At 54.5% G+C, this 24,772-nt stretch overlaps 2 protein-coding genes across 2 annotated transcripts; one reads left to right on the top strand and one right to left on the bottom strand.

Moving 5' to 3' along the window:
- Nucleotides 1-6,713: 6,713 nt before the first annotated feature.
- PPDPF (pancreatic progenitor cell differentiation and proliferation factor) lies at nucleotides 6,714-9,660 on the top strand. Its single transcript, XM_033010346.2, has 5 exons — nucleotides 6,714-6,853; nucleotides 7,922-8,011; nucleotides 8,719-8,796; nucleotides 8,973-9,069; nucleotides 9,291-9,660. The coding sequence occupies exons 2-5, from the start codon at nucleotides 7,957-7,959 to the stop codon at nucleotides 9,394-9,396; spliced, it is 336 nt and encodes a 111-aa protein (XP_032866237.2). The 5' UTR covers nucleotides 6,714-6,853; nucleotides 7,922-7,956; the 3' UTR covers nucleotides 9,397-9,660.
- Nucleotides 9,661-13,948: 4,288 nt separating this feature from the next.
- SRMS (src-related kinase lacking C-terminal regulatory tyrosine and N-terminal myristylation sites) lies at nucleotides 13,949-23,640 on the bottom strand. The gene is made up of 8 exons (XM_033010462.2): nucleotides 22,158-23,640; nucleotides 19,908-20,029; nucleotides 18,907-19,073; nucleotides 17,867-18,005; nucleotides 17,205-17,363; nucleotides 16,050-16,231; nucleotides 15,719-15,875; nucleotides 13,949-15,351 (listed from the first exon to the last, which is right to left on the bottom strand). The coding sequence occupies exons 1-8, from the start codon at nucleotides 22,511-22,513 to the stop codon at nucleotides 15,158-15,160; spliced, it is 1,476 nt and encodes a 491-aa protein (XP_032866353.1). The 5' UTR covers nucleotides 22,514-23,640; the 3' UTR covers nucleotides 13,949-15,157.
- Nucleotides 23,641-24,772: the final 1,132 nt, after the last annotated feature.

Raw genomic sequence — 24,772 nt, forward strand, 5'->3', positions numbered from 1 at the left:
TCCCCCCTGGAAAATAGTAGCAATCTGTCCTTAAACATTCAGCTATGTAAAAGAAAAGAGACCTGAGCAGGCAAAATCTGAGGGCGGCTGAAGTTTAGCGCCTTGTCTCCATCCATCTGGCTTCAGATTCAGGTCCCAGCTGAAACAATTCCCATATGTCTTATTTAGGCTTGATTCCCCTCACCCCCCAAAACCATCACCAAATGATTTGGGGTCACTCAAGAAAACGGACCCCCCCCCCAAAGGGACAGGCAGGGTGCACCACATGCATGGAAGGTACGGAGTTACCCCTCCCACCATCACCTCAACCCCATCCAGCCCCATCACCCCCAGGTTCAGATCTGATGCTTTAAGCTGTGCTAAAATTTCCATTTGCCAGACATAATAATTGAGGAGGGTTGTTTGTTTTTTTTTTTTTTTTCCTAAAGGAGCCCTACACGGTGTGACTGGGAGAGTGAACAATCTGCAGTTCTGGTAATTTGTATGTATCTGGGATGCGAACACCCCAGGCTGCCTGCCTGAATTTGCCTTCATGCTGGGGGTGTTTCTTCCCATGAGTAACGTGTCCAACTTGCTGAGCACTTGTGGTTTTGTCGCTATAAAATGCATCAGGTCTTGTCTGAAGGTGGGGGGTTGGGAAGAGCACAGCACCCATGAGGGATATCTGCCCAGGTATCACTCCAGAACCCCTGCTCTCACTGGGAAAAAGTTGGGGCTGGAACCAGGAATGGATTTAAATTGTTATTTTCTTCCTTCTTCCCATTCAAAGCAATGGAGATATTTTCCCTGAAAGGAAGAAATGTAGGGCCTCATGCTGATCTCATGCAACAACCATTGGAAAAGCAGATCAGAGGGCTGTGGTTGTCCTCTAAAAGGCAGCTTTACGGAAGGGGTGAATGCTGTTAGTATTCCTCCTTCCCGTGGTCAGGCTTCCAGCTCCTTCCACAGCAGTTCTGGAGGCTTTGCAGAGTCTTTGCACCCAGATGTGTCAGCATTTATCATCTGTTGGAAGTGGACAAGCTCAAAACACCAAGACATTGGCCATCTTTTCCTCGTCTATACAATATGCATCCCATGGCAATCCTGAGTGCCAGTGTGCATAAGGCAGGCATTCCCACTTCAGTTAAATCCCAGTTTAACTGGGGTTAAGATGGGATAGGACTCCCTGATGCATCTCCCAGAGGTTTCTAGAGCATGTTTACATGGGGTTGGCTTTGAGGTCAACCTTTCCAGGCCCCCATGTTGACTTGTCGTGCCTCTCTCTGTGTGTTTCCCTGGCAGCACTACTCATGGACCAAGGCACCAAACAGCAGGAGATTTCAAGAAACTTTTAACACAAGCAGGTTTTTCAGCTCATGCTCATGCTGTAGACCTGGAGAGGGGAGATGAAGACAGAAACAATGGGACATAAAAGCAGGGGAAGGAGGAGGAGGGGAGTATTCTGAGGTCCTGCGCTCAGCACATGTTGCTGATCCCTTTAAATTGGAGCCAGAGGTTTAAAAATAAACTTTGGAAGTGATAACAAGATGCCCGAGCCCTCCAGCCACGAGGCCAGGTGGGGACGGTGTCTGGTGTCATCCCTGGTGGGACAGCAGTGCATCTTGTGCAGGGTGAGGCTGCACCCACGGACCCACCATTGTGCTCGCACCGCTGGGACCTGTCCCCTGGGGTTACGGTGTAGCCACAGCCATAGGGTGCCCAAGGCCATCCGAGGTAGCAATGCTGAAGGGACAGTGTTCAAAGGCCTTTAAAACTGTCCCCATCCATCCTGGGTCTGGGTGGTAGCACGTGGCTCCGGGTGTGCCATGGGGATGCTCCTCCAGAAATCCCTTTTCCATCGAACGGGCTGAGTTACAGGGTCAGGACTGGGAAATCCCTCCACCCCAGGGCTGCCACCTCTCCGAGCTCAGCAGCACCCCAGGGGATATAAAACACCCTTGGGCACACACCCCCAGGTCCAACGCAGCAGCTCCTCACCTAAACTCGGATTTCCTCTGCAGATTTTAACTCCTGCACTGCTCTTCACCTTCCCCACTTCCATCTTAATATTGCTACTCTATTTCTTCCAGCTCTCCAAGATGTCACTGACAGAGAAGAGGCTTTAGAGGATAAAACTGCTCAATCTGAGCCACTGCCTGTCCGGGAAGCAGATCGGATGAACATTTCCACCCTCTGAAATCTTTTTTAACACCAGGGGAGGGGAAAAACACCACTTCAAATGCATCTCTTTAGGGACACCCTGACATTTCTGATGCCTGGATGTAGCATCTGTGGGGGCTGCGAGAAGCTGATCCTGTAAATCTTCCCATGTGCCAAAGAAGGGACAGATCCTGATCTAGGTCAAGCCCAAGTGAGATAAGACATCTCTGCCCTGTGGTTTAAGGATGCTTGCAGGATTCTGGGTTGCTCCTGGACCACACTGGTTTTACAGCAAGGGCGTCTGGTGCCATATCAAGCTACAACAGATTGATGTGTTTGTTTTGGCAGTCGCGCACATCTCCAAGTTAGGAAAAGCCTGCATTAATCCTGGGGACAGCTTTTCTTATTAAGCCATGGCCACTGAGCAAAAAGAGCCCTGGCTGCCCATATCTTTGATCGCTTTAGTTGAAGGGCTGTCAGTGGAGATACCTGGCTAACAGCATGAGCTTTGGATGCATCCAGAGGGAGAAATAAAGATCAGGGAACTTAATGAGAAAATGTGCTGTTGACCCAGCCCCCCATCAAAGCCCAAGGATTTATATCAGTGAGGAATTTGTTTGCTTGTGGTGCTAGTGAACGGTAGTGAAATCTGCCCCAGTCCCACAGAAAAGATGCTGGTCTAAGAGTTTTCTGTAGAGAGATGGATCCTGCTCAGCACCACTGCTGTTTTCTGCAAGATCATTTTCCAGTTTTCCCAGAGGAACCGACAGGCCAGAAATCAGGAACTCGTGGGACCAAGTTCACCTAGAGCCTCTGGATTACAACAAGAAGTGGTCACCTTTCTTCACTGCTTTTTCCAAATTGGAGACTTCTCTTTTGCATAGGCAAATCAGGCAGTTTGTGACTTTCTACCTAATCCTCTCCACAATGGGCCTATTTTCAGATCAGACTCAGAGTTCTGGGGGGCCTTGATGCCAATTCCCCCAGCCTTTGGGGAAATCAGCCCAAGCTGCCCGCAACCCTTGGCACAAACTGCAGGTGAAGACAGCAGAGCTGCTCTCATCACCACGGGGACAGTGGTGCACGCCCTCGTCTGACTTTATTCTCCTGCCACGGTGGCACGTGGGTCACTTTGCTGCATATATCCCAAAAAGGCAGAGCACGGCTTCCAGCCGACAGCTAAAACACCCTGCTCATGTTGTGCTTAAGGAAAGACACCCCTTGCATTTCCAGGACATCCCCTTTTCTGATTTAAACATGTGCAGACAGGGGAAGATGCCCAGGCCACGACACGACCATGGGTTTGGTTTTGCAGCCACTCTTCCTCTGACCTTAGCAATGCTGCGAAGGCTCTGGGCAGAGGAGGGGATGACCCTAATGGAGTATCTGGGGTGAACATTTTGGCTATTTTTTATCCATAGGTGGCAGCAGCTGCCTGTGCAGGACAGATGCTGCCCAAATCCCAAACCTGGCACCAAGCAACACGGCTGGGAAAACGCAGCAGCGCAGGAGGAGTAGGAGAGCAGAGCCTGAGCACAGGTTGTGCCCGCTCCCTCCTCTGCAGCGAGAGGTCTTCAACAGAGGGAGAATTAAGCAAAATCCTCAGTGGTGCAGGATCAGGCTCGGTAGCACTATAGGGAGCTGAAGTCTGCATTGCTGCTGTGTCGGGGGTGAGAGCTGCTGCCTTTCGTGGGAGAAAAATTGCTGCGTGCTCCGGTGCAGGGTGGTGGGGAAGGGGCTGCTGGGCAACTTTCCCACCACTGGCCAAATTCCTGAAGCCACGGGGATGTCACATCCCCAGAGAGAATCTGGCAGCAGCATTAAACCTCACTGGCTGGGCAATGGGGTGCTCCAGGAATTAGCAAACACCCAGCTGCGATGTCCCCTGAGCGCCGGTGGAACCCGGAGGCACCAGGTCCTTCAGCTCTGCAGCCTCTGCTGCCTTCCAGATGTTTCTGCCAAGTACAAACTGTGACATGAAAGGCTATTTCCCAATGGCACACATAACCCGCAGATAACAAAAGCCAGTTGCCAGCTGTAACGTGGAGCCCAGAGAGCCAGAATGAAAAAAAAAAAAAAAAAAAAAAAAAAAGGAAAACACAGAAACCTTCCTCAAATACAAACTGTAAGGAGAGTTGCAGTCAACTCAGAGGCTCTAATTAGCAGAAAATCGAAGAGAAAATCTATCCAAATTTTGTCATCTGCTTGCTTTTAAAACTACTGATTCTTGATCAATACAAATGAAATGTATCTTCCTCTCCTCAACGCACCCAGAATGGGGTTCTTCCTGGAAAACAGACTGGATGCTCCAGCAATCCCCCCTGGCTGCCCTGTCCCACCAGCACTGCTCCCGCTGCACCGTTAAGGCGAAGTGGATTTGGCTTTGGGATGAAGAGCAGAGAAACACATGTTTTGCTGGAGACTGTAATTCATCCACGCAGGGAGACTGATCTCCCCCAAACCAGCGAAGCCTCAATTCATCCCCCATCGCTATGGGTGCAGCATCGCCCTCGGTGTTATCTGCTTAATGAGCTGAGCTTTTAAAAAGCAGCCCCGAATGTGTGTGTAAGTGGTGTCGTTGCACAAAGGGACTAGGCAGTGTTTGTTCATCTCTGCTCTGTCATTAATTAAAGCAATTAGCCCGCTCAGGCTGGGTGAGGTGCAAAGCCATCCTGTACCAGCTGGGAAGAAAATATACTCCATTATAAAATATAATCTCTATATCAATATACTCTTATTGCTCTGTAGATTATTAGAGGGACATAAGATACAGGGATACATCTCTCAGGAAGGATTTGAGGCGGAACCTGAAGAATGACACAGCTTCACTAAAATAAAAGTGACTTTTCAGGTCTGAAGCACACAATTTTTAGCCTTCCTAGCCCTCTGGGCCAGAAAAATCTCCCCAGCTCATGCCCTGGGGCTCTCTGTGCTTTGCAACTGGTTGGGCTGGGAGTGAACGCTCCCAGCAGGGCTGGCCTGGGGGTCCCAGGGACCCCGAAATCAGACCTGATGAGGAGGCACAAAAGCGAAGCTTAATGCTGGGCAGGAAAACAACCACGTGGCTGATTAAACGGCTGATTGGTGTTTGTATATTCAAAGTCCATCACAACTTTTAGCCAACTCCTTTCCTGGAAAGCGCTGAGTCAGTATTATGAATGGGGAAACTGAGGCAGAGCTGGATGAACTTGGTCCCGAGCTGGATCACATGTGATTTTGTGTTGGTCCTTAGACCTGAGGGGCAGACTTTGAAAATAAACAATTTATTTACAGCCTTGTAGTGCCAAGGCTTTCCCTGAAGCTGTCCGGGCTGGTTTCCTGGGAGCAGGCAGATGGGCTGTGCAGGGGGGGAAGGCGCCTGTCCCAGCGGCGATGGCAGGATTGCTGCCTTGTCCTGTGGGCCAGGCAGGGGGACCTGGGGACATGGGTCACCCGAGTGTCCCCAAAAGGGAGGGCAACCCTTTTGCAGCTCCATGAGCTGCCCAGGGAGATCGATGCCTTCCCGGAGCAATTCAGCACTGCTTCCCCTGGAGCTGCCTCCCCTCGCTCCCCGCCTCCCCCCCAGGGGATCAACAAATAAATCCGGCTTAATAAGAAAAATCACAGACTGGGGGAGGAATGAACCTCACTGCACGGAGAGTTTGGGCCAGAACCACCCCAGGCTGGGAGTTGGGCTCCCTCCTGCCTCCAAACCCAAAAATGGTGAAAGCACCACCCCCCCAAAAATACTCTTTCTCAGAGCTGCACCCAAATTGCAAGATTTTAGTGCAAACCCTCAGCGTGCCGGGCCGCAGCGCTCTAAATGAATAACACTTTAGCTACAGCAAATATCAGAGTGCCTTGGTGGGGATACCGCGAGGCTCTTGCGGCTCTCCCCAGCGCTGTTTTGACTCTTAAAAGTGGATTCACTTTGTGCTCTGAATTGCATTTCCATGCCACGGAGAAAAGGCATTTGGTGTAAAGTTTCTGTTTTCCCCGTGCACAGGTATGGCATTGCTTTGGCTCTCCAGGACCCGTCCCCAGCAATGCCAGTGGTTTATAGAACAGCATCTATACGTCATGCTATACTGGTACCCGAATCCAGAGGAGTTGTATTGCAGTGTGGGTTGTACTTGGGCCTTGCTGCAGGCTTTTCCCTCCAAAATAAAACATTTGTCTCCCCAAAACTGACACAGCCCAGCCAGCTCAGTTCAAATCCGTAATTATTCCTTTATTCATTCCCACACCCGCTTTAAAGGTGCCACCGGGTTGTACCACTTGAATTTTTTTTTTTTTTTTCCTCAAATCGCCTCGCTCGAAATTTCAGGTATTATTCGAATATGACGCGGCGGGTTTGTGTGGCAGGGCAAGCGATGACAAAAGGGTCCCCTCACCCCCCTCAATCCCCGCCCTCCCCCCCCCCCCCCCGGTAACGCTGAACCCCGGAGATAAACCGCCCCCCCCCTCCCCGCGCCACCGCTGCCAGCGCAGACCACGCCCCTCCCGGGGAAGGGGCGTGGCCTTCCGCTCCCCCCCACCCCGATTGGCCGTGCTCGCTTCGGGGGCGTGTCCAGAGGGGATATAAGGGCGGGACCGGGGGCGGGGCCGGCAGCGCCGCGGCTCAGGCCGTGCGGTGCGGAGCGAGAGCGGAAGCTGCGTTCCCCGGGCCGCGCCGCCGCCGCCGCGCGGCCCTAGTGCCCGCCCGCCCGCCGGACCCTGCTGCCGCCCAGCCCAGGTGCGCTGCGACCGGCGGGTGCAACCCCCGGGGGAGGAGTTGTGGGGGAGAAACGGGGCAATTTTAGGGGTTTACTTTGGGGAGGGGGTCAACTGCAAAGCTACACCGAGTCCCTTTGGGGTGAAATTTCCGGGAGATGGTTCCGTGTCTCAGTTTCCCCACTAAGGATTACTGTGTTAACGGGGGCGTGGAGGAACTTCCACAGTCAACAAGTGGGTGCATCGTTAAACCAGGGAAGCCCTGGGGAGGAGCTGGACGCCCTGGGGGGGTAGCGAGGGTGCCGAGGCGCTGTGTGCCCCCCACGGCCGAGGTTCACAGCCCACGTCTCTGCTTTTGCTGTTCCTCCGGACGGCGGTGGGGCTCGGTGTCCGCTGGCAAGTGGCACCTTAGACTGAGCTTTTCTGGAGTTTGCTTGAACAAGAAGGGATCTGACTGTGGGGCAGGTGGGAGAGAGTCAGTGTCTGAGCTGGGGGGTGCGTTCTACCAGAAGAAAAATATTTCCCCAGCTCAGAACTGGGGACGAGGGGGAAGCAATTTTCTTGCCCGTGCTGGAAGCAGACGTTGCAGGAGGAGGGAGGTGCTGTGCACGGCAGTGCAGAGCTGGCAGGGTTGGGCCCCCCCAGCTCGGGGGTGGCTGCTGGGGAGGGGGGGGGGGGGACAGGCAGGGGCTGGAACCCCTTGGTATGTGCCCTGAGCTAAACATTCCTTTGCTACTTGCGCAATCTCTGCCTGAGATTTCGTAACTCCCAACTGTTGATACGAGGAGGGGAACTGGATTTCTGCGAGGAAGCAAAACCCCGCGGTGTGGGGCTCGGGGAAGGAGCTGTGCAGACTTGCCAGACCTGGGCTCTGGGCGAGCGGTTGTTTTCCAGGGAATTATTTTGTCTTTGCACATAGTTTTTCACCAGAGCTCTTCGCCTGCGGATTTAAACGATGTGTAGCACCACGAGCGTGAGGGTGTGCATGCCCAATCTCTTTGAGAAATCACACTGGTGCCATTTAAACCCTTGAGGCTTTTTGGGCACGGGTTGGGCCCCTCTGCAATGACGGCTGCCCCTCTTCCCGCAGGTTTTAGATCTGCACAAGAACCAAGATCAAGAACCATGGCATCCATCCCATCGAGCGGCTCGCTCATGGCGACGCACAACTACTACCGAAGTAAGGGTGCTCGGGGCTGAGGTGAACTGGGAAGGACTTGAAGCCGTCCCTCCCGCTGCTCGGACCCTCCTCTGGGCCACCACAGCCCCCGCCCAGTCGTACTGGCTGGAGATGGGTCTTGCAAACTCCTTCTCTTGTTATTAAGGTTGTAGGTGAGGGGAGGCGACGGCTTCAAGTGCGTTTCTTGCTGTGGAAATGGGAAGCAAAACCAGTCTGGGCAATGGTAGCTAATGGTACCTCTCCAGCGGGGAGACTTTTTGGTTTAATGGATTGTCTAAATCAGAGGGAATTAAAGTATTCCCCCTTGAGCTTAAACTAGTAACAGGCTCGTAGCAGTTGGACTAAAACTGCGTGGATTATATTTAGGAATCTGCATTCTTTTGGCTTCAAGTCATCTGCAAAGGCCTCCCAAGCGTTGCATACAGATGCAAAGCTGTTAAATAATGTCCTTGGGGTTGCAAGTGTTTTCCTACGGAGGTGTTCAGGTGCTTTTTTGCTACCTGCTCCTGGTCAGTTTGTAATCTCGCCAGTTCTTCCTTCCTAGTGGTTTTTATTGAGCTGGAACTAAAACTGGGCCAATACTGCCACACGATAGTGGTGAGACTGAGCCGTGTTACCGCAGGGGTGGCCGCACCAAGGCCGTGCTTTGCTTCCCACGGCGTGACCGAGGGTCAGTGGTGGCTCTGATGACCGTGATATCTCCGCAGGGCGCCTGAACTCCACATCCAGCAACAGCTCCTGCGGCAGCTCCGAGTACTCCGGGGAGGTCATCCCCCACCCCCCAGGTAAGTGCTGCCTGGCTCGGGGATGGGGGGGCGGGGGACGACTCTGCTCCCAGTCCCTCCACTGCAAATCCGACTGGAGGTCGCGCCGCCTCGGCTGTGGGATGAGCCTGGGGTGGTAGCGGGGCTGCCCGGGTTGCACTGACGTGGACCTTCCCTCGCACACTCTGTCCCCCCAGGTCTGCCCAAATCCGACCCTGGCCACTGGTGGGCCAGCTTCTTCTTTGGGAAGACAGCTCACCCGGCCATGACGACCGTGTCGGAGTCCCCGGAGAGGTGAGTGCTTTCCTCGGGTGAGATGACACAGGGAAGTGCCAGTGCAGCACCCAGGGCAGTTGGGGACAAACCCCCCCCCCCCCCCGCCTCCAAGGTTCATCCTGACCCAATGGGTGACGTCTTCATGCCCAGGGCACCGACTCCATTGCTGCAAAAATAAACGCAGAGCGACAGCGCAGTTGCCTCCGCGTTGGCTTGACCCTCTCTGCTCTGTCTTGCAGCTTGGGAGCGCTGCGGGTGACGACAGGACCGATGGCATGTGGCCTGGTCCCGGGAGCGGGACGGAGGCGTCACGCCAGCGAGCCCAGCATCGGGCCCTCGGCATGAGCGGGTCGGCGACTGCTCCCCACGCCGGCGGGCACAACCCCTTCCCTCCCCACCCCCCCCCCCCCCCGTAGAGTAGGCAAGATGCTCCGAGGCAAAGGTGCTGCTCCGTAATAAAAAAGTGGAACAAAACCCCAACCATTCCCACACCGGCCTTTTTACTCTTTCTCAACGTAAGTACGCCCTTTCCCCGCGGACTCGGTAACACTTTTTATTTACCTTGTACTCGTACAACGGCAACTAATAAACTTGAGCAGCCTTTTAAAATGCTGGGGGTTGTTCTTCATCCGGGGTGGGAAGGCGGAGCGGTGCTGCTGATGGTGGGGGGGTGGGTTTGATGCAGCCTCTGACCGCAGCAGTAGGGTCTGGTCGTGCCGGCCGGCATGGCCGTACCAGTCTGAGGCACTGGTGCGTGTGTTTTGCCTGTGAGCAAGATCTGGCTAGGCTGCGGTGAGGCTGCAAATGCCTCCCCCACCCTTTCTTCTTTCCTTGGCTGCACAGCCTGTCCCTGCTGGCACTGAACTTGTTTTTGCTCCCCAAGCACATTGCTGCCCTGCCCTGCTCCAGTGAGCTGGGTCTGGTCAGGGCTGGGGGGGAAGAATTTGGGTGCAGAGTGAGCCCTCCATAAGGAAGGGGGAGAGAAGACTGGCTCAGGGCTTGCATTTTGTGGGTCTGATGTTAGGCTGGAGCTTGTGGTGTGGGTGGCAGCTCAGGGGCGGTGCACAGGCCTGGAGCCCAGCTGGCCCGTGAGCTGCACTGCCCTGTGTGGTGTTTTGCCTGACTTTCGCCTTGAATTAGTCATCTTGGCTGTTTGGCCCTTCTGCCATCAGCCTGAGAGCTGGGGAGGGCCGCTTGCTAAAACACTGAGAAACAAAGAGCTTGCGGGTTCCGGCATGCAAAAGGGGGCAAGGTTCCTGCTGGAGGCAAACAAAACCCTGGCAGGGGTTGATTTAAAGGTGTCAAATCTTCCTGCTCTGGTCTGTTGTCAGCCCCAGGGTGAGATACGGGGCTTGTCCCTTCGTGCACCAGTGCTGCAGCCCCCCGGGGGCTGGGGGACCCCTCAGCTTTGACTTTGTACCTCTGGCATCCCAAGCGGGGAGGGGCGAAGGGCAAAGCTGGGTGCAGGCAGCTCCCCACTGCCTGGCCCAGGGGGCAACCGGGGAGGGGGGAGGTGGCTGCTGGGCTGGCTGTCCATGCTGCAGAGGCATCCAGGGTCAATTCCAACCTCACTCCTTGTTTTCTGGTAGAGAAAAGTGTTGGGTGACCTTTAGTCTGAGCTCTGCGTCTCCAGGCAGTGGTCCTTGTCCTCAGGGCAGGGGGTCTGTGTCCCCCCCATCCCTAGGATGAGCTGGGGCAGCACTGGGACCTCCACTCCCCCCGGCCCCGTGTGTGTGTGTGCATCCAAAGGGCATGACTGGGGGTGGGGGTTCCCCAGGGCCAGCAGCCTTGGGCGCAGGGTTTGGGCCCCCTGAGGCTGCCAGCACTCTGGGGGTGACCTCCACATCCACGGCAGCACATCGTCACCCCACGACCGATCCAACGTGACTTCCAGCCAGGCAGCAAACTGCTGGTGCTGAGTGCTGCTGGTTGGGGGGGGCGCTGCACCTATATGCATGTGGCTGTGTATGGCAGGAGGCACGTGGTCAGCCCTCAAATGTAACAAACCACAGGAAAATCAAGGGAAAAAAAAAAAAATTCTGAGTAAGACAAGATGAGGCGTGCTCTCTGGCTGGTGAGCTGAGAGGGGTGGCTATGGCACTGGTTCATAGCAGCAAGCACTGCTCTGGGGTCTTCCCATGCCCTGGTGAACACCTTCGGCTGCTTATGGCCCCCAGGATGTTTTGGGGGAGCAGCAGGGTCTCCTCTGCTGCTGGTTCCCAGCAGAAGCCCCAGGTTTTAGAGAGACAAATATTATATCTAAGCCTGCAGCCTCCGGAGCTGCAGATTAAACTGTGGACACACAAAGGTAAAGTCAATATTGCTGTATTTGCTTGTTGGTCTTGTGATGGCAGAGCGTCAAACCCAACAACTGTCCTCAGACACCCCGGGGAGGCTGTGGCTGAGCGAAGGCACCAGCCAGCTTGTGTCCCTGGTTTTCGGCTGGGCACTTTCTCTGACCTGACCCAGGTCTGAGCGAGCTGTTCTGGCCGCTTCCTGCGATGCCACCAGCACGTTGATGCTCCTCCATCTCCTTTCTGGACGCTGCGTGAAGGTTAAGCTCGTTTCCACATCGCTGGCAGGCAGGTTGGGTTTAACAGCCCTGACTGCAGCATCGGTGAGTGGCTGTCCTGCTGCCAGCGGCTCCCTGTCCGGCAGAGCAAAACTGTCTGAAAAAGCCCTGCTGAATTAAAGGTTTTGTTTTTGTTTTTTTTTTTTTTTTTTTTCTGAATGTCTGTAAAGTCTCACAGACTGGGGCTCCTGCTCTGCTGGAGGTGAAAAAAACAGGGAAATCTGCCCCTCTACCTCCCGGGCAGCTTCATGGCATTGCTGAGAGCAAAACCAGTATTCCTTTGGTTGCTTGGGGTGCCTGGTGCTTTTGGGGCTTTTCTTGCCCCTTTGCAGCAGTCAAACATGTTTAGGAAAAGCATCTGACAGCCGACCACGTTTATTTTTATGCTGTTTCCATTCCCACTGTTGTGGGTGTCAGTCTCTTTTCCCAAGTAACAAGGGATAGGATGAGAGGAAACAGCCTCAAGTTGCTCCAGGAGATGTTTAGATTGGGCATCAGGAAAAAATTTCTTCACCAAAAGCATTGTCAAGCATTGGAACAGGCTGCCCAGGGAAGTGATTAAGTCACCACCCCTGGAGTTATTTAAAGCTGTGTAGATGTGGCACTTAAGGACATGGTTTAGTGTTAAGGACTCGGCAGTGTTATGTTTACGGTTGGGCGTGATGACCTTAAAGGTCTTTTCCAACCTGAATGATTTCACGATTCCAGCTGATTTCCTGTGTCCTGGGTCATCGTGCTGCCTGCTGTGGTGGGATATCAAGGGATTTATTAGGCAACAGGAGCGAGACAAAGGGGCTCTTTATGTACCATACCCCTCCCCAAGCATCCCCCCCTTTCCCTTGGGCTTCCTATCAGAGGGACAAGCACCCACCTCCCTCCGCTCCCCTGTGCCGCTTGACGAGTCGCCGTGTTTTGTCTCTTGATTAACTCACATATTTAGGCAAAAACCATCCGGTGCTTCCTGCTCGCTCTCGGCCCTTGCAGCAGCCCTCGTGCCACCCCGCCGCCTCCGAGGAGCTCTCGCAGCAGCCCCAGCGTGAGAAATATTTCCTTTCATTGCTTTCCTCTTGCTGCTTGGAGAAATATTTTTTTTTTTTTTTTTTTTTTTTTTTCTCCTGTTCCCGCAGATTTGCTTCCCCCTCACCTTTCGGAGCCCAATGCCAGGCCTTAAAAATAGAAACAAACTGTGCCGCTCAAATACATCTCAATAGCCTGACGCTGTTTTCAAATGCCACTCTGTCGAGTTGAACCCGCAAACAGGGCACGTGCCAGGCTGCAACCAGAGCAGGCAAATGCCTTGAACGACAGGGTTTGCAGTGCCCGTGCCGGAGGGATTTGGAAAGGACCGGGGCCCCCAGAAGCTTTGCCTTTGCAAGATGGATTTTGGGACTTGCCTGGTCCCTGTAGTGGCCTTGATTTTTTGGGGAGGGGAGCTGCAGTGTTCTGCCCAGGCTCTGATCCTGGGCGAGATGAGAAAATCCGGCATTCCCCCTTCACCAACTCTGTCTGCTTTTAGAAAGCAAGCGATGACTCAGAGAAATGCAAAAACCCATGCTGAAGGGCAAACCCAAGCAGCGGATGGGCTTTCTTAATGCAGCTGTGGAGGAGGAAGGAAAAGCTGCTGTGGACAGCACCGTGTCCTCATGTCCCCCCACCTCCACGTCAGCCATCAGGGCATTGCTACAGCAAACAGAGCTGGTGTGGGGCTGACGGGGCTGGTGCAGACAGGAGGGATGCTTGCAGCCCTGCCAGCCCCACTGGCTTCTCCAGGGACCCCGGCTATGCACCGCTGCTCCCCACGCCAGCCCCATCACCCCACGCACACCCTTCTGCTCCTGCTTAATTTTTAGCACCATCTGGTGGCAGCCAGACCTACAAATTTTATATTTTTATTGCAGCAGCAGCCCCGCCGTCTTTGCAGCCACGCGTGTCCCTGCCCTTTCTTGGCGTGCAATAAATCCCTTAACCTGCCGGACACAGCCTCGGGCTTTAGTGTCTCGTAGGAGGGGGCCTGGGCTCTGCGTACACGTGCTCGCTGCTCGGGTGTTTGATCAGGCTGTGAACCGCTTTTGCAAGATGAGGGTTTCCTCTTGCAACCGTGTCCAAACACGGCGAAGAACCCAACCTGTTGCTTTTTCCAGCAGCGAACGCTCTCACCCAGAGCTGCCGCCCTGGCTCGGGCTTCCACAGCCGCGTCAGCATTTATCACCCCCCCTAAACCACATTCCCACTTCCCCTTTCCAGGCCCCTCGTGCGCCGAGTGTCACTCGATTAACAGCCAGACTTGTTTTTGCTATTTTGCACAGCACGGATGCCGCTCAGGCATGCAGAGTATTGCATAAACTTTATTAAGTTTATATATTCCAGCCCTACTGTTGTTTCAGTCTTACAGGTCACCCTCTCTTCCGCAAACAGGCAAAATGGGCTCGTCGGGAGGAAAGCTAAACCCAGGCCGCCCTGGCTTTCACCCACGGCACTTCATGCTCCCTGCCACCAGTGCCCCGAGTGTGTCAGTGCTCAAGCAGCCCCGCTCAAGCCGGCGCTGGGGCGGGGGGGGGGGTTGCTCCTTGCACCAGCACCTTGACACTGCTCCTGGGGCTGCTTTTCAGTGAGGTACTTGGCTGGAGCAAATGCTTCCCCCCGGCTCGGGCAGGGGACGACAAGAGGCTCAAGGACCTTCTGTAATGCCGTATCCTGGGACCGGGGGGGAACTGGTGGGAGCATCTCTGGGCTTTGCGCCGTGGGTGTGATGAAGAGCAAAAGAGGGTGAAGCAGTGTTTTACCGAGTGCTGCCTGCACCTGGGCTAAGCAGGTGTTAAATATTTGAACCCAGACATACATTTTTTTCTTAATAACCGCACAACGGTGAGCAAGACAAGGAGCTGGAGCGGAGCAGCCTGGACAGGGTCCTCGGGGCAAGCGGGGCTGCTGCCTGGGAAAAGGGTGGCAGAAGCACACGGGTTTCATGCACATGTGGATGAGCAGAGACCAAAGAGACACAAAAATGGTTCCATCTGTGGTTGCAAGAGCGGGACTGGTTGCAAACTGTTGCTTCCCAGGGAGGGAGGGGAGCAGCGTGGCGAGGGCTGAGCATCCCGCGAAGCCCTGCAAGGACTCACGTGGATGGATGCACGCGTGTTTATTGATAAATACACTGGACACACACTACAAGAAAAACCAAGCGGAGCCACAACTGAACACAAACTGCAAAACCTTCACGTCGGCGTGGGGAGCGGCAGGGACCTCCTGCCTTACTGGCTGAATGACGGTGTAAACTCTGGGTGATGCCTTCACTGCCGTGGGGCTTTGCCAGACTGCTACACAGCCGAGCACCGGCAATGAGTTCTCCACAACTCGTTGCCTTTTCCCTTGGCCACCTCCCTGCATCCCGACCGAGAAAGACCATGGGCTGCTTTTGGGGGGTGATGTGCTTTCCTTGGAGCCCTGTCAGAGGGCAAACCAAAAGGAAGGAGCTTCTTGGCAAGAGCTGGCCTTGGAGGGGCTTGTGCAGGAAGGATGGTGGGAAGGGGTCCCTCAGGAGAGGGAGCTGAGCAGCCTCCTGTAGATGAAGCCCAGCTTCTCCCGCAGGGCCAGGAAGGTAGGACGCTCCTCTGTGTTGCCGCTCCAGCACTCCAGCATGATGCTGTAGATCTCAGGAGGGCAGGAGTTGGGCCGGGGAAGGCGGTAGCCCCTGGTAATCTGCCGTACGGTTTCTTGGTTTGTCATTCCTGCCAGGAAAGAGAAGATGCCCCTGAATCTAATGTTCCCCAAAGGATGCCCTGAAGGTACCCCTGCAGCGGGCCAAGATGTCAACTGGCGCCGCTGTAAAATGGTGTCTCTGCCACGAGGCTGTGGGAGATCACCCAGCCCGTACCACCTTCCTGCCCCCAGCTCCCGCACCCACTCTGCAAACACTGAAAATTCCTCTAAGCAATCCCCAAAATGGACAATGACTCGCTCATGCTCTAAAAGCTGCTTCCACGCCCCTTGTGGAAGGGGTGACATAGCAATTCATGACACGTTGGCTTTTGAGGACCATGGGCAAGCTGCCCAGCACGTGGATGGAGCGGCACTGGGGCGGGCTGGCAGCCCTACCTTCATACGGGATCTGTCCATACGTGAAGACTTCGTAGAGTAGAATCCCATAGGACCAGACATCAGACTTGAGGGAGTAGGTGCGGTAGTTGGCTGCCTCCGGGGCTGTCCACTTCACTGGGATTTTAGTGCTGCTGCTGGTGGAATAAATGTCATCCTGAAAAACAATGGGTGATGGGTCATGAGGGATGATATGATGAGCAGAGCCGCTGCTTTTGGGACTTCACTGGGGCTGAGGGCTGGGAAAGGGGACGGCGGGGAAAAGGCTGCAGCACGGGGCAGCTTGGTGACCTGGGGTGATGGGAGGGACCACAGCATCCCGCTGACTGACCTTGAGGAGTCGAGCAAGTCCAAAGTCGGCGATTTTGCAGGTGAGTTCCTCTCCCACCAGGATGTTTCTGGCTGCCAGATCCCTGTGGACAATATGCTTCTCCTCCAGGTACCTCATCCCATCTGCCACTTGGCAGGCGATGTTGAGCAGGTGGGAGGTGCCCAGGGACTTCCCTTCAGGACCTGTTAACCCAAATGATCCAGGTGTTGGGGGCAATCTAGTTTGAATGTTGGGGTGTTCTGGTTTGGAAGGAGACCCTGTGCTGGCAATGGGGAACCAGTGGAAGGTGCTAAACCTTGAACAGGTTGTACTGCGTGGGAAGTTCAGCACAGCCATGTGTTCCTCAGGAATGGGACTGGGGTGAGCTCTGAAGACTGCCCTGTGCTGCAACGAGGACGCAGACATCCACGGCTCGTTCAAAGCTAAAGGTGACCTTCTGCCATGCAGATCTCCAGCCAGGCCCTTCAACCTGCCCCACCTGGGAGCTCCAGCTCCTCCAGCACCAAATGTCCCTGGAGGCCCAACCAAAAATCAGGTCAGTGCGGGAGAGAAGGGGGGGTGTACCCAGTTGAAAAACAGGTCTTGGTGGGAGTGGTTTGTCTTGTTTCCCTTCAAGACTGATTACTGGATCAGGGAAAGAAAGGCCAAGAAAAATAAACTGATGGCTGGGTGATGAGTGTGCCGTGGCCTGTTGCTAGCACTGCCCATGAACAAAACGATGCTGCTGGCCCAGGGGGAGGTTTGGCCATTTCATTCCTAACAAAGACAGAGTTGCCCAAACACGGCTGTGGGGTTTCTGGTGGGAGCTGGTGGACCACGCTTGGGTGAAAAGGGAGGGATGAAGATTCCATACCAACACTTGGACCGGGACTTGGGCTTGGGCTCCCAGGGACTGATAGGGATCCAGCCCACACAGACACCAAAAGGATCATGCCAGACCGCGTCTTCAGGTCTTGGAGTCACCCCAGACCATCTCCACCGAGCGCCCATGGAGTGCTCTGCATTATCACTGATCTAAAGAGGACCAAAACTAGGCTTGTGCTCTCTTAGGGTCCCCCACTCGGGTTTGTAGGGCCATTCTGGGGCACAGAAAGCATCCACAGAGCAGCACTGCCCCAGGAGCCCATTCCTCGTGGTGCCAGCATGGATACTCACTGTTGAGGTAGCTGTGGAGGTTGCCTTTCCGCATGAGCTCGGTGATGATGTATACGGGCTCATCCAGCGAGCAGACGGCGTGCAGCTGGATCAGCTTCTCATGTCTCAGGCGCTTCAGGTTCTGAATCTCCTTGGTGAAGTCTTCTGCCTTCATGTCAGCTGGGGGAGAAAGCCAGCACGGCCATTGTGAGCTCCTTTCTCGTGTGGACGTTGGGAGCTCAGCACCTCCAACTGAGATGAGGACCTCCTTCCTCCTCACAGCCCACCCCTGCTCTCAGAGTTCATGGCTGCCCACTGTGTCTCGGATCCAAACACCCAAAGGATGTTTTCCACAGGGCTTTGGATCCCATTTTCAGGATCGCAGTCCCGTCAAGACTTCATTTATCACAAACCCATTGGGCTTGACTTGCCTTGACTTATCACAAACCCAGTTGATTTGGCTTGATGTGACTTATCACAAACCCACTGGACGGAGCCATTTTATAAAGGCGAAGCCCAAGCTGCAGAAATAGTCCAGTGGCTACTTGCCAGATCCTACCACGGTTTTCTTAACAAGACAGACACAGCGGTCACGAGGACTAGGAAACAAGAAGGGGTGTGAGCGATGTGGTGATGAATGAGAGACCTGGTTGGCCTCTGTTAACATCTGCTCCTCCACCTACCTTTTATGATCTTGATGGCCACCGGCACCGTGTTCCTCCACAGTCCTTCCCACACCTCTCCGAAGTAGCCCTCGCCCAGCTTCCTCCGCAGGGTGAACTCCCAGCGTGGGCGCTCCCAGCTGTCCCTCTCGGGGGGGGTCTGCAAAATGGACACTGCAGCTTGGACCAGCTCCTGGTGTCCACCAAGGCCTGGTGACCGTGGAGGAGTGAGCAGGACACGGTGCTCCACCACCTGCATCGCGCTGGGGCTGCAGCCTGCACGTTGCTTTTCCCTCTGTTAAATGTTCATCGGGGGCACGAAGCACGTGGGGCCTCCTCTGAATTACTTCTGCTGGGAGCTAACGTATGCAAGGGGGGGAGATTTTTGGAGGCGACATAAAAGATCAGGAATTCAAGTCGTAATTCACTCCTCATCAGACCTCAAAGGTGGCTTTTCTCCATTTCCACCAATAAATAAAAATGAGTAAATGAATATTGTTGCACATTATGGCTGATTTAGACTTTAACTCATTAAGCATTTATTTTATCTTTCGCCTTTCCATTTCATTCTTGGATTATTCACATGTTTAATTGTTATTTCTAAGTCATAATCAGTGGATGGAATTCTAATCAGGAAATGAGTTGGCAATTTGGGATTAATACTCTAATTGCCTATATGAATGCCACACTAATAGTCATGGAATCTATATAAAAGTGATGTGGTCTTATTATACTCTAGGAAAAAAAATTGGAAGTGCAGGTATTTCCAGATTCAGTATCAAAGGGATTTGTAACAATGTGGTTTCTGGTCTTTGACGTAGAGAAGACATTTCAGAAAAGCCTGTGCATTTTGGCCAATCAAAAATACATATTAACGGTCTTAACATGGCTGATAAAAGGTGCTGCTGGCAGCTATACTAATGGTGGATTTAAAATTTAGTTTCATAAAGCTCAAACCCCGAATGGATAGACGAATTACTTCTGTTTTTCCCTAATGCCTGTTTCCTTTTTTTCCATCCTGGCCACCTCTGGGGCTTTGGCCACGCCGTCGGCATACGCACCGCGGGGCTGCAGGGCTGCAGCAAGGGGCTCTGGATGACCTTCCAGTGCTCGGTGTAGAAGGCGAGGAGCTCCTCCATGTCGGGGAAGAGATGCCCCTTCTGTATGTAGAGGCTGCCCCCGGGGCTCTTGCAGATTCGGAAGTGGCTGACCTTCACGTGGTTGCGCACTGCGGGGGAAGCCCGAAATGGGGGAAAACTCAGCTCGTGCAATCACCCCCTCCTTCCCACCTCCCTGCTGACTTGCACCCTCTCTCCTTTCCAGGCACCCAGTTCATGAATTCACCCTAAAGCAGCCCAACTCGCCCCTGGGGTGTTAGATCCCCCCCCCCCCCCATCACTCTTTGCTCCCACCTCCTGGCTCAGAAGACTCCTGACCACGGGCTAGTGAGGCTCATTTGGACCGGGGAGGTGAGGCTTTATTAGCAAGGATAATTCCCCACACAAACGAACTGCTCGGAGAGCAGCAGAGCTTGTTGCTGCTCTCACACCGTGGCCCAGGGGAGCGGTGGGCAGGATGCGGGGCTCACCGTGAATTTCTTGGGGTTTTTATGTGGCTCAGACCAGATCGTAACAGCGCTGCCTGGCCCGAACCCCCCTGAATTCAGATTTCTGTATGTGGGAGCAGCCCAGGCCCTGGTAATCTGGAGTAGCAGCATATTTTTAGACAACCCTCAGATGACAAAAGCTGCTGGAATGAAAACCTGGGAGTTAGTGCCACAGAACCATCATTAAGCTGCTGTGAATTGTTTATGGCTTTCATACCCCGGATGGGAACAATGTACTTTCTTTTGCCACAGTAACTCGGCAATCCATACCTGCGTCTATTACCTTTCCCTGTACTTTTAGAAAACACTCAACTCACTTTAACAAGATGCTGTATAGCGCTTTAAACATGTTTCCATGTTTTTTACACTGTGCTGACCAGGCCAGAAGCTGCTTTAAGGAACAGCCTCATTCCTTTCCCTGGGCTAATTTTCTCTGGATGATTGGCACAAAATTACCTGAGAGAGAGTATTCGCCCTTGCTGCTCTCGCTGTCCCGGACAAGGAAGGAGCCGTGCTGGTTGGGAGGCGAGAGGAGGAGCTGCTCAGCTTCATTTCGGCTGATCTTGCTGAAGTACCAGCTGCCGGGCAGAGCAGGGGGGTTAGCGTGGTGCAGGGAGATGGGGCACCATCCACCCCAGGGGCTCCTGCACCTTCTGAGCCAGGGAGGGGGAGCAGCTCCCTCCCACCATTTGCTCATCCCCAACAGCGAGCAGCACGGCGGCTCAGAGCACTATAAATGCGTCTGCCTGTGTTGGGGCTGCTTCCCTGGCTTGCTTTTGCAGGCGCTTGTTGCGTTTTATCTCAGCTTGTTGACTGCAAAGCATTTCCTCCAGCAGTGTCTGGTCACTGCTGTCTTAAGCTGGCCAGCTCTCAGCTCCATCCCAAAATCAGGAGGTTTCCACCCGTGGCTCAGTGCAGCACCCGGGCTGATAGCCTGCGGTAAATCAAGCACCAACCACCCGGTGCTGCGTGGAAGATGCTCTGGTGGGGTTGCACCCTTGTGTCCTGCCCCAGGAGCAACAACTACAGGGCACAGCATCGCTTTGCATTTCTTGACCTGCAGCTCATGGACACAACCAGCTTGCAGAGCCCGTGAGCAAATCTCAGCAACGAAAACATCTCTGGGAATTGCCCTTTGCTGCTCCAGGCATAGCAGTCCTGGCTGGGGACCTCAGCAGCACCAAGCCAGGAGGGAGGACCCAGGCAAACCCCTCTTCTGTGCCCGATCAGCGCCGTGATTCATCACCAAATCTCCAGCAAGAAAAGGCAGGTTTGCTGGCTGCGTCCCGACTCCGCGGGATAGACGGGAGCGTGGGTAAGAGGCTACCCCATCCAACCTAAGACAGCCAGGAGGTGAGGAGCCGAAGGTTCGTCATCAGCTGGGATCACCAGCGTCTGAGAAGCCGTGCAGGAAAATTATACGTGATGGGGTTACAGCAGCTGAGCAAATTACCACCCAGCTCCGACCTGCGGCTCCGCAGAGTCTGCGTGCTCAAGGCTCGCTCCGCCGCGCACGTTTGCTGCCAACCGCCCTCCCACGCCGCGGCATCCCCCCTCGCCCCCGTCCTCGGGATGGGGCTGGGCACCAGCTGCCCGCGGGTTGTGCACACACACCCGGCTGTCCCCCTGCCCAGCTGTCCCCTGCAATGGGACTAAAGCAGCGAGCCGACCCCGCGGTCCTCACCGGTGCGGTCCCAGCAGGGTCCAAACCAGACTGGATTTGCCTTTCTCCAAGCGCACGCAGGGAGGGGAGCGAGGGAGGGTCTTCTCCCGTCCCTACAGCTGCAAACACTGTCCCTGCACATCAGGACCCTTTCCCAGCCCTCCCCCTCCCTGCTCCTTTCCTCTGTCCCTGCTCCTGGGCAGTGCAGGGTGAGCACCGGGGGAATCCGCAGAGCGATTACACCCGCCCCGGCCGTGCGCTCCCCGTCACCCGGCGTGACTCAGGGCCTGATGCAGAGGGAGCAGCAATGTCTCGGGGCTCTTCGCCCGGCGTGTCAGGACCAGGCTGCCTTATGCAACGATGAGCCTGGGCTTTCCCCCAGCTGAGAGAGGGCTGAGACATCAACCCAAGCTCCACGTCAGGTGGGAGAGGCACCGGCGGGGAGGGAGCCCCTGGCCCCGGATGAGCAGGAGCCGGATGGCAGCAGCACCACCTCACCTTGGCCCTACAGAGCTCTGGGTTTCCCAGCAAGTCCCAACCCAAACTGTTCCTTCTCAAGCTCCCAGGCTCTTTGGAGCTGGCAGGGCTCAGGCACCAGCTTCCCCAGCTCCCTCCCCTTTAACGCATGGCAAGAGGGAGAGGAGCCAGAGCAAGCAGGAGCCCGTTTATTCAGCACCATAGCTGCACCCGTGCACACCATCGCACCACGTCCCAGCCCCGAGCCGCCCCATCCTGTGCGAGGGTGATGCGCCCGGGAAGGGGGACCAGCACCCCTGCCCCTCGCTGCGTCCCCCCCAACCCTTCCTCGCTGTGCTGAATACCTCCACCCCACTGCTGGGAGCTGCAGGAGCTTCGTGGCGGGGATGCCCCCCGGGGAGGGCAGACCCCCACTCAGTCCCACCACGTCTGGTGGCAAAAGCAGGGGACGCGGAGCTCGTGCTCCCTGCCATCGTGGAGGGTGAGTGTTGCTTTTCCTTGGGCAGGGACGGGCTACCCTGGGCCAGCCTCCATCCCCCCACGGATCCAGAGCATGGGATACTTACGGCCGGTGAGTTGAGGTGCCCTGGCTGAGGTTGGCCACGTAAGCAGCAGGAACGTAGCCCACGGCCGGCTCCCCCAGCAGCCGCCGGGCTAAGACATACTCTCCTTCTTCTCTGAGGACGCGCAGTTTGTCCCCTGCGCTTACGCTCAGTTCCTCCGCGCTCCGGGCTGTGAAAGCGTATAAAGCGATAAAAAGAGAGGACTTGGGGATGAAGGAAATGGAGTTCGGCTCCGAGTGCAGCGAAACGGAATCGGAACCAAGATACCCCAGCGAGCAGCTCTCCGGCACGGAGCGAGGACGGAGCTTGTTCCAGAAGGACGTCAGGAAAGTCAAACGTTTCCGGACAAACTGCTCCATCGCCGGCGGGTGCGGTGGTCTACGCCACCGCGTTTCTCGAGGCCGGAGGAAGGGGCGATCCCGGGTTCCTGCCGCCGGCCGGGAGGCTCATGCTGCCGTCCCGCGTCCCTCGCGCGCGTCTGGGCGCTCGCCAGCCCTTCCCGGCCAACTTCCTATTTCTTGAAAGTGAAACTGGTCGATCTGGTGGGACCGGTCTGCAGGTGGGATGAGTCTGCAGGCGGCGGTCCCACGGCACATCTGGGAGCCGGGCACAGCTGGAGCCCGGCTCGCCACTCTCGAAGGAGAACGGCTTTTTTTTTTAAATTATTTTAAAGCGTGCTCTCCTGCTTGTCACCAGAGCACCAGTAAACACAGCGCTCTCCTCTTCAAGCAGCTCTTGTGACAAGTGGCTGACTCCAGTTAATAGCCTTGATCTCACTTGTGTGGGAGGGTATTTTTTTTTCTGTAGGAAAATAATTACATCTACAACTGTACAAGAGTTAAAACAGAATGAAATAAATAACTTTTGAAGAGATCTGAATGGTTTGGATATTTGCTGGGTGGCTATTGTGGGGCTTATAACAAAAGATCCTTTTTCCTTTTGGTCTGCAGTGACCTCCCGGGGTTACCCCGCTAAAACGCTTGCTTCCTCCCACTAATCCCCCGTTGCAGAGGATCTCTAGGGAAGCCACTTCCCAGATCCACCAGGATGTGGTGCTTGCTCAGCCTGCAGCAGAGATGGGTCCCCCCCTCAGCATCAGGAGGTCCTTGGCTGCTGCGGGGTCTGGATCAGCCCCACGCACCTATGTGGCACCCAGAACCGAGCCCTGGCTCACGACCCCCGGCTCCTGCTGCCATCAGCACAGCCACTCACACCCTACAACCCCCCTGCCACAGCCCAGCAGCCACAGGCATCAGCCAAAGGATGGAGATTCCCACCTCGCATCCTGCAATTGCACTTTAAGTCACCTGAAGATTGCTGCTCTGGTGAGAAATCCCAACTCCAGGCCACCCCGGCCCCTGCCTGGGTTTTGTCATTTAACTGTTCCATCTAATTAGTGGGAGTTTTGTGCCTGGCAACTCTGCTTCTGGCCTTGAGCCCATTATTTCGATCCTCCTCTGCTTGTAATTGGTCTGGGTAGCTTATTTGGGGTGTGCAGTTGGGTTTTGAAAGAGGCTGCTTAAAAAAAAAAAAAAAAAAAAAAAGGGAAAATTAATTGTAGGGGTCTAAGCTGTAGACTGCAGCTGTATGGTGTAGGAAGAGCAAACTGGACCCATCCCTGGGTCAACAGCTCTTGGTCTACTGTTTCCTGTACCTTGGGTGTCCCATGATGCCCAAACAACCTGCAAAGTCCGGATTTCAACATCTGGGTTTGAGGGTCAGCTCTTTTCTCGCCCTCTCCCAAGCAGAGAAGCCCAGGGCAGAGAGAAGGAGGACACAGCACTCGGTGAGCATGCCCTGCACACGTTGCTGCACAGATGGGAACTAGGAAAAGAGGAAAAATCTTTAATAAAATATTCTGCTCTGTACTTATCAAAGCAGCACCTGAATACCTGGGTAATACCCCCAAGATCTTCCCCCACCTGCCCCGCACATGGCCTCACCCTCAGTTGCACACAGGGATGTGTAATTTCTCTGTGTATTTTTTCCAATTCAGCATGGGGAGAGGAACAGAGGATGAAGAAGGATTTGCAGCACGTGAGGAAGGGACACCCCCTCTGCTGTTTTTCTGCAATGCTTCTGACATGTCTGCTCCTCACATCAAGCTCCATCGGGAGGAAAATGAGCTGCTTGATTATGCATTTAGAGATTATCTGATTAGATCAAGCGCCGAACGCTTATGTCTTACTGTTTTGAATGTGGACTTGGTAAACTTGTGGTTTGCAGAAGGAGACTGGAGACTGATTTACCTTTATTGACCTTTGCCAGATTAGATTCTCTAGTGGTACAAGCGATAGGCAAGTGCAGCTGATTTATAACATGCAAGGCTTTGGATCTTGATTTGCACCTAAATGAAAGGGTACTTCAAAATGACAAACATCCCTGAGGACTAAATACTGCCTCTGAGCTGAACTCACCAGACATGCATAACACACACTCATCACTGCAAACCTGTGTCTGCACAGGACACACACGCACAGCTCAGAGTCCCACACCAGGAAATAGCTGATAAATCACAACCTTTTTCTGGTATCTTTTTTTATTTTCCTATTAAGTTCCAGGAGCATCCCTGCTGCTTTGAATCCCTTTTTGGTACTATAAACCACCTAAAAATAAAA

The sequence above is a fragment of the Tyto alba genome, unplaced genomic scaffold (genome assembly GCF_018691265.1).
Source record: "Tyto alba isolate M040663 unplaced genomic scaffold, T.alba_DEE_v4.0 Super-Scaffold_33, whole genome shotgun sequence".
Classification (NCBI taxonomy): domain Eukaryota; kingdom Metazoa; phylum Chordata; class Aves; order Strigiformes; family Tytonidae; genus Tyto; species Tyto alba.

Bases quoted from the DNA above. Each gene is read 5' to 3' on its own strand.
- SRMS (XM_033010462.2), bottom strand. From the start codon at position 22,513: ATGGAGCAGTTTGTCCGGAAACGTTTGACTTTCCTGACGTCCTTCTGG. The intron at 20,030-22,157 runs GTAAGTATCCCA...TCTGCCCGGCAG, and splicing joins GGCACCTCAACTCACCGGCC to CTGGTACTTCAGCAAGATCA. The intron at 19,074-19,907 runs GTAATTTTGTGC...CTTCCCCCGCAG, and splicing joins GGGCGAATACTCTCTCTCAG to TGCGCAACCACGTGAAGGTC.
- PPDPF (XM_033010346.2), top strand. From the start codon at position 7,957: ATGGCATCCATCCCATCGAGCGGCTCGCTCATGGCGACGCACAACTAC. The intron at 8,012-8,718 runs GTAAGGGTGCTC...ATATCTCCGCAG, and splicing joins GACGCACAACTACTACCGAA to GGCGCCTGAACTCCACATCC. The intron at 9,070-9,290 runs GTGAGTGCTTTC...TCTGTCTTGCAG, and splicing joins GTGTCGGAGTCCCCGGAGAG to CTTGGGAGCGCTGCGGGTGA.